Source organism: Carlito syrichta, unplaced genomic scaffold, assembly GCF_000164805.1.
Source record: "Carlito syrichta isolate Samal-C Ts95f unplaced genomic scaffold, Tarsius_syrichta-2.0.1 Scaffold309115, whole genome shotgun sequence".
NCBI lineage: Eukaryota > Metazoa > Chordata > Mammalia > Primates > Tarsiidae > Carlito > Carlito syrichta.
Window position 1 is genome coordinate 462,157 of NW_007253211.1, and position 17,294 is coordinate 479,450.

The window sequence follows — 17,294 nt, forward strand, 5'->3', positions numbered from 1 at the left end:
GGATGACTTAAAAATTTTTTTTTTGTATTTTGAATTAACATACAAGCATATATTTATTTGGGTTATTTTTCTTTTGATAAGGATTTGTTTGTTTGTTTGTTTATTGTGAGTCTCATTCTGTTGCCCAGGCTGGAGTGCAGTGGTATAATCACGGCCACCGCAATCCTCACGCCTCCACCTCCCAAAGTTCTGGGATTACAGGCATGAGCCACTGTACCCGGTTTGTTTGTTTGTTTGTTTCTTTACTTTTTTTTTTTTTTGAGTCAGGGTATCACGCTGTCACCAAGTCTGGAATGCAGTGGTATAACCATGGCTAACCACAATCTCAAGTTCCTGAGCCGGGTAATCCTCTTTCCTCAGCCTCTCTGAGTTGCTGGGACCATAGATGTGTACCACCATGCCTGGCTGTTTTGATTTTTTTTTTTTTTGGTAGAGACTAGGTCTGACTATGTTGCATAGGCTGGTCTCAAATTCCTGGACTCAAGATATCCTCCTGCCTCAGCCTCCCAAAGTGCAGGGATTACAGGCATGAGCCACCATGCTCAGCTGTGGTTTCTTTTTTTTTTTTCCCCCATGGGAATAGTATATTATCATGGTTTTATAATTTAGTAATACGAAATTAAGGATAACCTTTGGAAAGGCTGCTCCTTTAGGATGTAGACTCTGGGAAAGAAGGTAGTAGCACTGACTCCCTTAGCTTTTAAGAAATTATTGTGATCCTAAAACTAGTTTTTAAAATATTGAGAAGAAATTCACATAACAGTCATTTTAAAGTGAACAATTTATTGACATTTAGCAGCCATCACTTTTTTAAAAGTTAATTAATACCTTTTTTTTTAAGATTTGGGATACAATTCAGTGTTAGATGCATAAGTGGTCATCATACAGGTTAAATCTGGGCCTCCCATTGGTCCTCACTTTGAGATCCTCACTTTGGGATCAGGTACCCTTATTAGTGTTATGTGCTTTTCTCCCCCCCCAGCAGTGACCCACTACTGCCAATCCCTTTTGTGTAGCATTATAGCAAATGTTCAGGGTCCACTTATGAGTGAGAACTTGTGGTACTCAGTTCTTTGTTTCTGTGGCAGTTCACTGAGTATGATAGACTCTAAATCCACCTAAGTTGCTGTGAAGTCGATAATTTTGTCCTTCTTTATAACTGCATAATATTCCATTGTGTATATGTGCCACATTTTCTTCATCCAGTCCACTTTTGATGGGCAGCATATTTGATTCCGTTTTTGCTACTGTGATAAACATGTGTATGCTGGTATCTTTTGCTTTTTTGAGTTGGAGTCTCACTCAGTCGCCCAGACTGGAGTGCAGTGGCCGCTCCCAGCCACCGCAGCCTCGACCTGCTGGGCTCCGGCGATCCTTCCGCCTCAGCCTTTCACCTCAGCCTTCCAAGTAGCTGGAACTACAGGCGCACGCTACCACGCCCGGCTAATTTTTTTATTTATTGTAGAGATGAGGTCTCGCCAAGTTGCCCAGGCGGGTCTCGAACCCGCGGACTCAGGCAATCCACTCATCTCAGCCTTCCAAGGCGCGGGATTTCAGGCTGAGCCACCGAGCCCAGCTTGGTATCTTTCTTGTAGAATGATTTGAGCTCTTCTGGGTGTATTCCCAGAAGGGGGATTGCTGGGTCGTATGGAAGGTTGATTTTTGGATCTTTTAGAAATTGCCACACTGTTTTCCACAGAGGTTATACTAGTTTACACTCCCACCAACAGTATAGAAGTGTTCTCTTTTCTTCATATCTTCTCCAGCATCTGTTGTATTTTGAGGTATTAGTGATGGCCATTCTGACTAGAGTTAGATGGTATCTCAGTGTGATTTTGATTTCCATTTCTTTGATGATTAGTGAGGCTGAGCATTTTTTCATATGTCTATTGGCTGCTTGTATGTCTTCTTTTGAGAAGTGTCTGTTCATATCTTTTGCCCACCTTTTAATAGGGCTATTTGTTGTTTTCTTTTTGGCACGTTTGAGTTCCTTGTAGATCCTGGATGTTAGACCTTTGTTAGATATACAGTTGGTAAATATTTTTTCCCATTCTGTGGGCTGTCTCCCCAATCTCTTAATAGCAACCACCACTTCTTACCTTCTTTCTGGAAGCTTTCATTATCCCAAAACAAAACTTTGCACCCACTAATGCAGTTGCTACCCATTTTCCCCTTCCCCCAGTCCCTGGTAACCACCAATCTGCTTTCTGTTTCTGTGGATTTTCTTATTCTGCATATTTCCTATTTCATGACTTTTTGTGTCTGGTTTTCATTTGTCGTGTTATCAAGGTTTGTTCATGTCATAACATGTATCAGTAATTCATTACTTTTCATGGCCACTTATTACTCCCTTATATATTTATGCCATATTTTTAAAAAATCTGATTCATTGTTGATCATTTGGCTTGTTTCTGCCTTTTGACTATTGTGACCAGTGCTGCTATGAACATTGGTATTTGTGAGTATAAGTCATTTTTCTAGTCCATGGACTGAATATTGGTGACTGGAGATGGATTCATAGGTTTCCTTCCCATAACTCCATGGTCTCTTCTGAGTCTACAGGTCACAGGTTTTGTAGATGAACATCAGAAAAACCTGTCATGACAGGAAAACATAAGATTTTTGTTTTTTTGAGTTGGGGTTTTATTCTGTCACCTAGGCAGGAGTACAGTGACATACGGCCACCCCAGCGTTGACCTGCTAGGCTCAGGCGATCCCTCTCCTACAGCCTTCCAAGTAACCCAACTAGAGGTGCGTGTTACCACGCCCGGCTAGTTTTTTGCCCAGGTCGTTCTTGAACCTGTGAGCTCAGGCAATCCTTTCACCTCAGCCTCCCAAAGTGCTGAAATTACAGATTTGACCACCATGCCCGACCGGAAAAATGAGATTAAGGATAAAGCTAATATTTCCATGGGTCCATAGTTGCAGAGACCTCAAGGAGAGAGGAGATGACTGGCAGGTCAGTAACCAGAAGGCATTGGTGGCATCTGTAAGGGCCAGAGAGGAAAGTAGCCTTTCTTTTAGGCAGCAAGGATGACTGCATAGTAGAAATGAAGTGCTCAGGGGGGTATGGTTTGGAATAGTGATGGGGGCTCACAATTCAAAAGAAAGTAGGGGTTTAGGAAGTAGTCAAGGGTTCCTTTCATTTTGGAAATAATGCCAGTCTAACTCTACCTCCACATGGAGTACAGATGACTTTGTTTAGCATCTTTCCTAGAGAGAGGGGTAAGTCAGGGAAAGGAGCTAGGGAAATTCTAGATTTTTATTTTAACCATGACCAGAATGCTAGTTAAGTTTGAATTAGCAAAATAATATTCTGTTTCATTGTTTTGTGTTTTTGTTTGGTTTTCTATTTCTTTTTTTTTTTAATTAGAAAATATAGTTTATTTAAAAGTAAATTAGAGAGAGAGAGGATTGACCTCCCCAAGGTGGAGGAAGGGGCAAAAGCCAGGAAGCATGTCACAGCCATAGCTCAAAGAGCACATGGCCACACCACAATCTAACAAGGCAGTGGCCGGTTTTCTATTTCTTTATAAAATTTTCTAGCAAAAAGTTTTTCAGTTTTATCCTAGCTGATTAAAGCATAATGAAAGGAATGTTTATACTTCTCATGTAAACTAGAGAGTTGGATTCTTGGTATACACTTAGAGCCTAGGATGGTGTGTTGTATTGGTCTGTGACCATCTGATGGAGCAGAAACTGGTACACACAGGAGTCCACCTTGGAGGGAAACTATTGGACCATGGTGGCAACCATGGCCAAGGGTCTCTTGCCTTCTGGCCAGCCTTTTCATTGCTTACAGGCTGTGACAATTTTTTGTCTTTTTGTCACCTTGTGTTTATTTTGGTTGTTTTTTTTTTTTTCAGTTGCAGTCTCACTTTCTTGCCCAGGCTGGAGTGCAGTGGCATACTCACGGCCACTGCAGCCTCAACCTTCCACTTTAGCTTTCCAACCACAGGCACATGCCACCATGCCCGGCTAGTTTTTTAAAGTTATGTATTGTAGAGACAGGGTCTCACCAAGTTGCCCAGCCTGGTCTTGGACCCTTGGGCAGGCAGTCCTCTTGCCTCCGCCTCCCAAAGTACTGGGATTACATGCCTGAGCCTTTGTCAGGTCTTTGTTTAAAGGGTTTTAGAGAAAGAAACAGGGAGGGGATAGACAGGACAAATGACTGAGAGTCTGAGGGGAGGGTAGATAGAGATAATGGCCTTCAGAAGAAGCCCTTCTGTTTTTACTAGGCAGTCTACTTTTTTGTCTCTTTTTTCTTTCTTTTTCTTTTTTCTTTTTCTTTTTTGAGTTGAAGTCTCACTCTGTCACCCAAGCTAGAGTGCAGTGGCACGCTCATGGCCACCGCAGCCTCAACCTGCTGGACTCAGGTGATCCTTCCACCTCACCCTTCCAAGTAGCTGGAACTACAGATGAATGCCACCACGCCAGGCTAATTTTTTTATTTATTGTAGAGACGAGGTCTCACCAAGTTGCCCAGGCTGTTATTGAACCCCCAGGCTCAGGCAGTCTTCTCACCTGTCTCCCAAAGTGCTAGGATTACAGGCGTGAACCACCACACTTGGCTATCTCCTTTTTCTTTCCTTTTTTTTTTGAGTTGGAGTCTCACTCTGTTGCCCAGGCTGGAGTGCAGTGGCACATTTATAGCCACCACAGCCTCCACCTGTTGGGCTCAGGCGATCCTTCTGCCTCAGCCTTCCAAGTAGCTGGAACTAGAGGCACACGCCACCACGCCTGGCTAATTTTTGTATTTATTGTAGAGACAAGGTCTCACCACGTTGCCCAGGCTATTCTCAAACCCATGGGCCAAGGCAATCCTCTCACCTTGGCCTCCCAAAGTGCTGGGATTATAGGTGTGAGCCATTGCACCCAGCCTCTATCTCCTTTTTCAAACAGAAATGAAAACTGCCTTACAAGAAGTGATTTGAAAAGGTATAAACAAGGAATGGGTCTTAGTTACTTTGCTGTTTGTGGTGGTTAAACTTTAAAAATTTGTAACCTCCCATGTGACCTGTGTGACTTCAGGTGCTACTCGTGAGCAGTAGTCGCCATCCAGACCGATGGATTGTCCCTGGAGGAGGCATGGAGCCTGAGGAGGAGCCGAGTGTGGCAGCAGTCCGTGAAGTCTGTGAGGAGGTATGCACCAAGAAGAGGGGGCACAGCTGCACCTTGTAGTTATGAACTTGGCCTGTGTATGATCACTACTCACTGAATGAACATAGAGTCACCGAAAGATGGCATTTAATAGATGTGCCTCCTTTGTTAAAGGGGTGATTGAGTTGTGTCATGGTAATGTTTATCAGGTCCTCTCTGCAGGAAAGGGCTCTAGTAGCGACCCTTCTGATTATACCAGACGTTTGTGACTTGCCATGGGTCTCTTCCAGCATTGCTTCTGCTACTTATGACAGAAGATCAAGAACCAAATGGTTCCTCAGCCCTAAGAAATAAGAGGAACAGGCTATGCTAGTGTAACTAGCTCATTTTTGTTAACCTTTGGAGGAGGCCCTTGTTCGCCTGTGCTTCCTGGGTCCTAGCCGTGGAACTGTGGCCAAAGCAACAATTCTGTTAGCCAGAAGCTGTTGTTGATGCAACTTGAGAATTAGTATCTTTTTTATTTAGTCCTATGATGTTCAACATACATGAGTTCCTGGACCATCATATCTTACTAGATACTCCAGAATAAACAGTCAGAAGTAAAGTTGTGAACCCTTAGTTCTCTTATTTCAAGAGTTTACCGTGTGAGGGAAAACTGAGAAACAGTTTGCAATTCAAAACCAGAAGGAAGGAGCTAATGCTTCTCCGTAACCTCGTGTGGTGACACCATACTCTGCTTATGTAATCTCATTTCGGACTCGTAAGTGAGTCCTTCTGTGATAGATGGAACAATGCAGATTCTGAAGAAATACCCTGCTTGATGTTGTGTTATTGCCCAGTTTACTTGCCCTGGCCATATAGGTAGTGCTTCTAAAATCCATTTCTTTGTTCTAGAGGAGATTTAAGACTGATTCTGAGAACATATAAAATAGCATAAGAACAAGTCTAATTTCTATACTTCTTTTGGTTTCAGCTCTTGCTGAAGTACTCTTAGACTAATCTTACCCTTGGAATAACCAAGGAATTATTATTTCCTCACTCTGAACTCCTGTAGACTTACAGTGGTTTATGTCACTCTCGTTTTATTATGTATCTAGTATCCATAACTAGGTTGCAAACTTGGGGCAGAAATCATGCTTCCCCTTTAAAATCATCCCTTTCTGTGGCTAGTACACAGCTAGATGAACAAAAACATGTTTCTGCAATAAATGGAACAATGCACATTCTGAAGAAATACCCAAAATGGAAATTATCAACATATAGGAAGAGAGAAACTTTGTTAGAGTGGATGTGAGAAGGCATTCTCACAGTGAATGGTGAGGAGACTAACCTGGGTAGAACCAAATGGATTCAAGGGGGGATCTGATGAAAAGAACATTGACATTGGGAAAGCTGGTTTCTGATACTGTCAGTTAATAGCTGTGTGACCTATGAGAAGGTAACTTTAAACTCCCTGAACCTTGGTTCCCCATTTGAGTGTCTTGCTGTTTACTCCATCATGGAGGGAAGGGGAGAGAAGTGTGAGGCACAAATAAGAACATGAGCCTGAATATCCTTCGTAAATTATATACTGCCCTCTCAGGATGTATGCAGCTGAAAATAATAATATGCCCCTTATTGTTCATTACCAGTTTTATTCTATCACCTAACAAAAAGTCCCAGGTTGGCCAATTCAGCTATTATCCCAGGTGCTTCCCATCTTTCTGTTTCTTCTTCCTTAATACATTGGCTTTTGTTCTCAGTCTTGTTGTCACAGGGTGGCTATCACAGCTCTGTCCTCACACATCCTCTTCCGATGTAGGAGACACAGTTTTACCTCATGGGTCTCTTTTTATTTGGGAAAAAAGATGCTTTCCCCAGAAGTTTCCCTGGCAGACTCTCGATGTCTGGTGTTCCTGTTTGCTTCACGTGCCTGTGCTTAAACTTGTTTCTGGCAAAGGGAATGACAATTCCATGTTAAAACTACTAGAACCTCCACCCTCTAGAATTTGACTTTCAGAAGCCTCTTAGCGTTTAGCGCAATTTAAAAGCATGGCCAATAGGAGAAGATAAAATCTTTTTTTATTTTTTTGAGTTGGAGTCTCACTCTGTTACCCAGGCTGGATTCCACTAGCATATTCACGGCCACCCTAGTGTCAACCTGCTGAGTTCGGACGATCCTTCCGCCTCAGCCTTCCAAGTAGCCAGAACTACGGGTACATGCTACCACGCCCAGGTAATTTTTGATTTATTGTAGGTCAAGGTCTCACCAAGTTTCCTGAGCTGGTCTCAAACCCACAGGCTTAGGCAATCCATTCGCCTCAGCCTCCCAAAGTGCTAGGATTACAGGCTGAGCCACCAAGACCGCCCAAGTTAAAATCTTTAGAGTTTATTTTGTTAGAAATTTAACTTAAGACCAGGTGCGGTGGCTCATGCCTATAATCCCAGCACTTTGGGAGTCTGAAGCAGGAAGATAGCATGAGGCCAGGAGTGGGAGACCAGCCTAGGCAACATAGCAAGACACTGTATCTACAAAAAAAAATTTTTTTAACTTAGCTAGGCATGGTGGTATGCATGCCTGGAGGTGGTAGCTAGTGGTAGGCCTAAGCTACTCTAGAGACTGAGGTGGGAGGATAGCTTGAGTCCAGGAGTTAGAGTCTGCAGTGAGCTGTGACCGTTCCAGTACACTCCAGCCTAGGCAGCAGAGCAAGATGCTGTCTCTCAAAAAAAGGAAAAGAAATTAAATTTATATTGGGCTGGGCTCGGTGGCTCAGCCTGTAATCCCGTGCCTTGGGAGGCTGAGGTAAGTGGATTGCCTGAGCCCACAGGTTCGAGACCCGTCTGGGCGACTTGGTGAGACCTCATCTCTACAATAAATCAAACCTGTAGTTCCAGCTACTTGGAAGTCTGAGGCGGAAGGATCGCCGGAGCCCAGCAGGTCGAGAATGCAGTGGCCGGGAGCAGCCACTGCACTCCAGCCTGGGTAACAGAGCGAGACTCCAACTCAAAAAAAAAATTTATATTGGAATATGCCAATATTTGTTTATTCTGTAATGTAAAATAATGAAGAGATATTATATACTTTTAGAGTGGGACATTTATCATGCAGGTCATACAGTCTCTGTTACAGCTGCTTAATTCTGCCATTGTAGGGCAAAAGTAGTCATAGGCAATACAATACAGTACAATACATAAGCAAACAGGCCTGGCTGTTTTCCTGGTTTAAGCTTTTGCAACTCGGAGTGGTAGGTAGACCAGTAACATCAGCATTGACCAGCAGCTTGTTCGAAATGGAAAATCTCAGACTCCAATTCAGACCTGCTGTGTTAGGATCTGAGTTTAATGGGACTCTCAGGTGATTTAACCTGCTGCATTAGAGTATTGAATTCTTTCAGTGAGTGTTCTGAGAATTCCTCCTGCTAGAGCTTTGGAGAGCCATGCTCTCTGAGGGATGGACTCTGGCTTGGCTGTCTCCACACCCATCTCAGTTCCCCTCTGATCTGAAGAGACTAGAAAGCCAAAACGTACTTTTCCCAGACTCTTGTAAGGACTGCAGCTGTGTCCCCCTGATGAGATTTAGGTGTGCCCAGGGGGAGGCACTTGCCCAGGAGGAGGCACTTGCACAAGACTGCTTTAGTCACAGGCAGAGAAGCAGGGCACGTTCTATGGGTAGCAGGCCTATCCATTTTGGTGGCACACATTTTGACAAGGGAGATATAGTTCTGGACTTGGCAGCTATAGTGTCAGCTTCCTGATTTGGCTGGGGCTTTTATTTGATGGCTTCATGATCCATCCCAGAGGTAGCAACTCCCTTGGCAGTCCAGTTCTGCGACATGTTTTTGGGAGTTGTTCCTGGAACTTTGGGCTGCAGTCTGTTTCTTGAGCTCACCCAGTGATTCTGTAAGCTGTTTTTATCCCTTAATAAATCCTTCTCTTAAACTGATCGGGTTGCGTTCTGTTGCCTGCAGTTAAGAATCTTAACCAATCCAGATTCCCTGTGAGTGATAACTGCTTTAGTTGTATCAGCCATCCTCCTCTGCTTGGTGTGCTAACCTGTTCAAGGAATTATTTAGATGTATTTGCAGAGCTTCCCCTTCTAGAGAAGGGAGTTCGGTGGCCCCTGAGAGAACTGTCTGATCTACAGTGTGTCACTGATTTAATTAGACAAACCTAATCCATGGAAGAATGAAGCTGTGACAGAATGCAGTTCAGAATCTGTGTCTTCCTCGTAGCTGTTTACTGATTGAATGTTGCCTGTTCATTCAACAAATAGTGAGTGCTCATCCATCTTTCACCAAGCACTGGGCCACATGCTGGGGATACAAAATTTTAGATTTTATCATTAGTGAGCTTAACATCTCACTGAGAATGCAGAGCAAATAGGAAATTATAATTTGAAAGTTAAGATTGGAAGGAGCAGTTAGTACAGCATGCTAGGGGACTTCTTAGCAGGGTAGCCAACTCTGGTACAAAGATTGGCTTCTAGGAGAGTGTTTGGATGGTTATAAACCTGTTGCTCATTTAAAATGTTCCCTGAATTGCCTGAGCCCATGGGTTCAAGACCTGCCTGGGCAACTTGGTGAGACCTCATCTCTACAATAAAGCAAAAACTAGCCAGGCGTGGTAGCGTGCCTGTAGTTCTGGCTACTTGAAAGGCTGAGGCTGAAGGATCGCCAGAGCCCAGCAGGTCGAGGCTGCGGTGCTGGGAGCGTGCCATTGCACTCCAGTCTGGGCAACAGAGTGAGACTCCAACTCAAATAAATAAATTAATTAATTAAAAATAAAATGTTCCTGTTTAGGCTGGGCTCAGTGACTTAGCCTTTAATCCCAGCACTTTGGGAGGCCAAGGTGAGTGGGTTGCTGTTGGGAGGCGGCCATGGAGGCCCACTGAGCATTAGGGATCAGGAAGGGCCGTTGACCCCGAGACCACTAGGATGCGTTCGGGAGCTATTGACCCCATTTCCTCCCCCTTTCTACTCAGCACTATAACCAGAATAAGCTCCTGTAAGCTCAAAACATAAAAACTCTGAGACCAGGACGAACACACGCTAACTTTAGAAGCTCATTGCTCCCATTCTTCCACAAACTGCAGTTTTGGCTTTCACACACCTTACAACTCACACTCGGGTCACATCTAAGAGCCATAGTATTGGTCACAGTCTTCTGGGTCGTGATTTTAGGATTTATTGACATTGAGTAAGGTGTAAATTGTAGAATATAGTTTTAGGAATATAAGTTTAGACAGCCATTTTGTTGAAAGAATGCGGCTAGGTTACTTGCAGGTAGTCCACTGTGAACATTGGACTGGGCCACATTCCAAACATTCTAGGATGGGCCACTTTAGGTTGTAAAGTAAGTACTTAAGTTTCTATAGAATTGTTTAACTTAGTATTAGTATAAATCAGCTTAGGATGAGAAAGGTTTATAGGCAGTCATGGATTAAGGTTAACATCTGTTACAGGATTTTCTTCCTCATACCTGAAAGAACATCTGATGGGTGGGGGACCCCCCCCCACACCTGACTTTGTGTTACATGAAAGACATATGAGTATAAAAGCCCACTGTTGACACTCAATAAAGGTCTTCTGCTCAAATCTAAGCAGCTGTCTGTCTCTCTCTCTCTCTCTCTCTCTCTCTCTCTCCCTCCCTCTCTTTCCCTCTCTCTCCCTCTCTTTTCCTCTCTCCCTCTCTCCCTCTTTCTCTCATTCTCACAATCGCCGACGCCATCTCCACCTTTGGGGTACCCTGAAACCGACAGGAACTGGACTCCTGCAGGTTGCCTGAGCCCATGGGTTACCAGCCCAGGCAACTTGGTGGGACCCCATCAAAAATTAGCCGGGCATGGTAGCGCACGCCTATAGTTCCAGCTACTTGGAAGTCTGAGGTAAAAGGCTGCTGTGAGTGTGCCACTGCATTCCAGCCTGGGTGACAGAGTGAGACTTCGACTCAAAAATAGAATAGAATAGAATAAAATAAAAATTCCCATTTTGAGCCAGGCACAGTGGCTCAAGCCTGTAATCCCAGCACTTTGGGAGACGGAGACCAGAGGATTGCCTGAGCTCAGGGGTTTGAGACCAGCCTGGGCAATTTTGCATGACCCCATCTCTACAATAAATCAAAAAATTAGCTGAGCATGGTAGTACATGCCTGTAGTTTCAGCTACTTGGAAGTCTGAGGCGGAAGGATCACCTGAGCCCAGCAGGTCAAGGCTGCAGTGGCTGTGAATATGCTACTGTACTCCAGCCTGGGCAAACAGAGTGAGACGCCAACTCAAAAAAAAAAAAAAATGATCCCATTGTGGAGAGGCTTTGTTTGGGGATGCAGTGGATAGTGGTCCCGTGTGTATGATTCCCTGGGTAAAGGAGGTGATGGAAGAGGGATGAAGTAGGTGGTGAGCTTTCCTTCATTCTGAAGCAGAATTAGGTTTTCACTTTCCTATTGGACCTGGGATAATGGGGAATGCACAAGGGTGGGTGTAGGCTTGACCTCAGGGGCAGGTCTGATTCTATACTTTGCCTCCCTGTGCCTGAGGGTACCAAAACCTTTACCTGGTTGTTTCTGGAGAAACACAAAGGTTTGACTATTGAAATAAGTGTGGTAGGGCCAGTTGGTGGACCTAAGCTGAATAATAATGATTTAAATCCAGTTGGTTCCCATAGGTTCTAAGGCATAAGTGATGTTTGTCAGAGTTACCATGTAGATTGTTGCAAGACCTGACATAGAGTTATGTTTCTAGAGTAGAGAGAAAGGAAGAAGTTCAGAGACCTTGTGCAAAGACTTGGTACTTGGTTTTGAGAGTTGTAGTTGTAATCTCTTTGACAGGTCTACTTTTGTAGAGCATATTTGGATTTGGTGTCTATCTTAGAGAAGCTGATTTTTTTTTCTTTTAAACAGGGTCTCACTCTGTCATCCAGATTAGAATGCAGTGGCATGATCATGGCTCACCACAGCTTTGACTTCCTGGGCTCAGGACATCCTTCTTCCTCAGTCTCCCAAGTAGCTAAGACTACAGACAAATGCCACCACGCCCAACTAATTTTTTGATTTTCTTTTTGTAGAGACATAGTCTCCCTTTAGCCAGGCTAGTCTTTTACTCCTGGGCTCAAGTAGTTGTCCCACCTTGGCCTCCCAGGGTGCTAGGATTACAGGCGTGAGCCACTATGCCCAGCCAGGAATGCTGATCTTAGTTGTTGTCACTATTGCTGTTACGTTTTTGAGGATTGCAGTTGAATTGCCCCTGAGTTATATAAGTGCAGCTAAGATGTAGAAAACTAGATGGTTGCAAGGAAGCGCAATGAGGAAACAGGGAAGAATATAGAGTATTGCTATATTTACCTTTTGTTTCTTGGGAATTACATGCCATCCCCAGGGTGAAGTAGGAGTAAAGTTCTTGTGAAGAAAGGAAATGAAAGATGCAGCACAAACTAGTCTCCTCATATGTTTAGTATCTTACCTAACTCGTGTCTTGAAGGTAATCCTAATCTTGAAATTAAGCTGTACCTGCCATTCTCAGCCCTAAAGAATCCTGCCTGACTGAGCGATTTTTTCCCCCCTGCAGTCAAAGTAGAGTCATATAATCATATTCCATACCTTATTCCAGCATTATTAAGAAGATAAGGAAGTGTCTATGAACTATTTTGAACCTTATGGGCCCAAATAAATCAAATGCACACAGACAAAAATTAGAGAAACATGTTATTACAAAAACAATCCAATGGCTTCCAACAAAATAGGATGGAGGGTGTAGTTTTTTCAATTACATGCTCATCAACAGAGAATTAGACCTGAATTAGAGAGGATGTTGATAGATGTTTTTATTATCCTTGCAGGGAAGCTCTTGTAAATAGAAAGCACTATTTAGAAATTTGGTTTTCAAAATATTATAATTTCTTTAAAGTACACATTGAAAACCTAGTTTTTTTGTTTGATTGTTTGTTTTGAGTTGGAGTCTCACTCTGTCGCCCAGACTGGAGTGCAGTGGCACGCTCCTGGCCACTGCAGCCTCGCCCTGCTGGGCTCTGGTGATCCTTTCACCTCAGCCTTCCAAGTAGCCGAAAGTACAGGCATGCTCTACCATGCCCGGCTAATTTTTGATTTATTGTAGAGATGAGATCTCGCCAAGTTACACAGGCGGGTCTTGAACCACGGGCTCAGGCAATCCACTCGCTTCGGTCTCCCAAAGTGCTGGGCTTACAGGCTGAGCCATTGAGCCCGGCTGAAAACCTAGTTTTTTATATGCTTTCAGATCTCATATTTCTGTCTGTAAGTTTAGGAGATTTTAACAGTCACTTTTAAGGGGCTTTTGGATAATATGTATACACCAGTTAATTGACCTTCAGATGTTACAAATTGCATTTATAAATGTAATATATTTGATTGGTGTTAAAGAACTTCATTTGTCTGACTTTAAAAAAAAAACAAAAACACAGGCCAGGCACAATGGCTCACGCCTATAATCCTAACACTTTGGGAGGCCAAGGTAAGAGCACTGCATGAGCCCAGGTTCAGGACGATCCTGGGCAACTTGGTGAGATCTCATCTCTACAATTAATCAAAAAATTAGCCAGGTGTGCCTGTAGTTCCAACTGCTTGGAAGGCTGAGGCAGAAAGATCACCTGAGCCCAGCAGGTTGAGGCTGCGTTGGCCATGATTGTGCTACTAATCTTCAGCCTGGGAGACAAGTTAAGACCCCTGCTGCTGCCATTGAAGAAAGCTTGACCAGAAGCCTTACTAATAGCATGAACAGTGAATTAACACATATTTTGTTTATCATATGTATTATATACACTGTATTTCTTGTAAGCTAGAGAAAAGAAAATGTTTTTAAGAAAATCATTAGGGGCCAGGCATGATAACTCACGCCTACAATACTAACACTTTGGAAGGCTGATGCAAGAGAATTGCTTGAGCCCAGAAGTTTGAGACCAGCCTGGGCAACATAGTGATGCCTCTTCTCTACAAAAATTAAAAAAAAAAAATTTGCACCCGTAGTCCCAGCTACTCAGGAAACTGAGGCAGAAGGATCGCCTGTACCACCCAGGAAGTTGAAGCTGGGATGAGCCATGATCATGCTACTGCCCTCCAGCCTGCAAGACAGGGTGAGACCTCAACTCAATAAAAAGAAAGAAAAAAAATCATAAGGAAGAGGTAGAGAAAACATATTTACTGTTCATTAAGTGGAAGTGGATCATAACTTAACTTTTTTAGTTATAGTCTTTATTCTCGTTTTCTTCACATTGAGTAGGCCGAGGAGGAGGAAGTCCTGAGGAAAGGTTACTCTTACTGTCTCAGGAATGGCAGAGACAAAAGAAAATCCTTATATAAGTAGACCCATGAAGTTCAAACCTGTGTTGCTCAAGGATCAATTATATATGCAAATATGGTCAACATCACTCATCATTAGAAAAATGCAAATCAAGGCCGGGCATGGTGGCTCACACCTATAATCCCAGCACTTTGGGAGGCCAAGGTGGGAGGATTGCCTGAGCCCACAGGTTCGAGACCAACCTGGGCAACACGATGAGACACCATCTCTACAATAAATCAAAAAATTAGCTGTGCGTGGTGGCGTGTACCTGTAGTTTCAGCTACTTGGAAGGCTGAGGTAGAAGGATCTCCTGAGTCTAGCAGGTCAAGGCTCCAGTGCCTGGGAGCATGCCACTGTCCTCCATCCTGGATGACAGAGTGAGACTTCTACTCAGAAAAAAAAAAAAAATAGAAAAAGAAAAATGCAAATCAAAACCACAATGAGGCTGGGCTTAGTGGCTCAGCCTGTAATCCCAGTACTTTGGGAGGCCGAGGTGAGTGGATTGCCTGAGCCCACGGGTTCGAGACCTGCTTGGGCAGCTTGACGAGACCTCATCTCTACAATAAATCAAAAATTAGCTGGGCATGGTAGCGCACACCTGTAGTTCCAGCTACTTGGAAGGCTGAGGTGGAAGGATCACTGTAGTCCAGCAGGTCAAAACTGCAGTGGCCGCTCCGCCACTGCACTCCAATAAGTGACAGAGTGAGACTCCAACTCAAAAAAAAAAATAAAAAAACCACAATGAGATTAGAATGGTTACCGTCAGAAAGAAAAAAATAACAGAATCAATGAGGATGCAGAGAAAAGGGAATTCTCATATGCTCTTAGTGACAATGCAAATTAGTATAGCCATTATGGAATACAGTGTGGGAGTTACTCAAAAAACTAAAAACAGAACCACCATATGATTCAGCAATCCTATTGCTGGTTATATATCCTAAGTTAAAGAACTCAGTATATCAAAGAGATATCTGCACTCCTGTGTTTATTATAGAATTATTCACAATAACCAAGATATGGAAGCAGTCTAAGTGCTCACCAACAGATGATTCGATAAAGAAAATGTGGTATATATACACAATGGAATACTACTCATCAGAGTAAAATGCTGTCATTCATAGCAATATGAATGAGCCTGGAGGACATTATGTTAAGTGAAATAAACTGGGCACAGAAAGGTAAACGTCACATGTTCTCACTCGTGGAAGCTAAAAAATAAGTAGATCTTATAGAAGTAAGAAAGTAGAACAGAGAATACTAGAGGCTAGAAAGGGTAGGAGAAAGTGAGGGATAGGGAGAGATTTGTTAAAGGATAAAAAATTATAGCTAGGTAGGAGAAATAAGTTTTAGTGTTCTTCAGCATTGTAGGATGACTATAATTAACAATAATTTATTGTATATTTTCAGATAGCTAGAAGAGAAGATTTTGAATGTTCCCAACACAAAGAAATGGTAAATGTTTGAGATGATGGATATGCTAATTATCCTGACTTGGTCATTACACATGTTATATATATATCAAAATGTCAGTCTGTACCCCATAAATATGTACAATTATGATGTCAATTAAAATTAATGACATTTTCGGCTGGGCTCCTAGCCATTTTGGAGGCTGAAGAAAGAGGATTCCTTGAGCCCAGGAGTTTGAATCCAGCCTGGGAAACAGTTAAGACTTTGTCTCTTAAAAACAAAACAAAACCATTTTTCAAAGAAATGCAAAATTGAGCTGGGCTCGGTGGCTCAGCCTGTAATCCCATGCCTTTGGGAGGCTGAGATGAGTGGATTGCCTGAGCCCGCGGGTTTGAGACCCGCCTGGGCAGCAAGACCTCATCTCTACAATAAATCAAAAAATCAGCCGGGCGTGGTAGCGCATGCCTGTAATTCCGGCTACTCGGAAGGCTGAGGCAGAAGGATCGCCGGAGCCCAGCAGGTCGAGGCTGCGGTGGCCGGGAGCAGCCACTGCACTCCAGTCTGGGTGACAGAGTAAGACTCCAACTCAAAAAAAAAAAAAAAAAAAGAAATGCAAAATTTTATGAAGCATAGAACTCTTTTTTACAAAGTCCTATGAATCTCATATACTAAATCTACAAATAAGCCTTAGATTCTCTACATATCCCCATATTTAATATAAGCTTATTAAGATTTTCAACTTAAAATCACAAGTCAGAAATAAATTATCCAATTATACTTTTTATTTGAGGCTACATGGCTGGTTGTCTGATAGGTGGCATACCTTATAAATATTATAAAATCATAAACTGTGGTATCTAACAAATATTTATGTGATCATAAATATAGTATTTATTATTGATATTATGAATATATTAATTATTTATGATTTTGATTTGCTTGAACATTGTATATTTAATTCTAAACATTTCCAGGATTGAAAGATACTTACCCACTAAAGAAACTGATCCTTCTTGTTAATGAGGCCAGGGTGCTTAGGTGACCCTATTCACTTTTGCTCCATGAGGTTTCCATAATCACAAGGCTGGTGGTCATGGAGGTCACACAACATGAACAGGTGTTCAGTGAGCAGTCTGCAGTATCCATTCATGCTTAGCTAATTCTACGTGTCAAGCTGAAGGCTACTTCCTTCATGAAGCCTTTGTGATTCCTCCCAGTAGGTTCATACTTGTGTGTTTCTATTGCAGTCTGTACTTTGCTCTGTGGTATTTATCATGCTTTGTTGATATTGCTTGCTTATCTTGTCTTTTGTGCTAGACTTGACACTCTATGTAGACAGGTATCATTCTTTCTTTTCAGCTTACTCTTGAATCCTTGGTGCCCAACACATAGCAAAGTACTTAATAAAATGAGTGCTACAGTTATTGATTTCTTTCTCTTTTTTTTTTTCTTTTTTTTGAGTTGGAGTCTCTATTGCCCAGACTGGAGTGCAGTGGCC

At 42.8% G+C, this 17,294-nt stretch overlaps 1 protein-coding gene across 1 annotated transcript in view; it reads left to right on the forward strand.

Moving 5' to 3' along the window:
• Positions 1-17,294, forward strand: part of NUDT3 (nudix hydrolase 3) — a 120,513-nt gene that overhangs the window by 66,641 nt on the left and 36,578 nt on the right. The window contains exon 2 of the mRNA XM_021716987.1: positions 5,032-5,142. Within this exon, the coding sequence (XP_021572662.1) occupies positions 5,032-5,142 (111 nt within the window). The remainder of the gene's footprint in view (positions 1-5,031; positions 5,143-17,294) is intronic.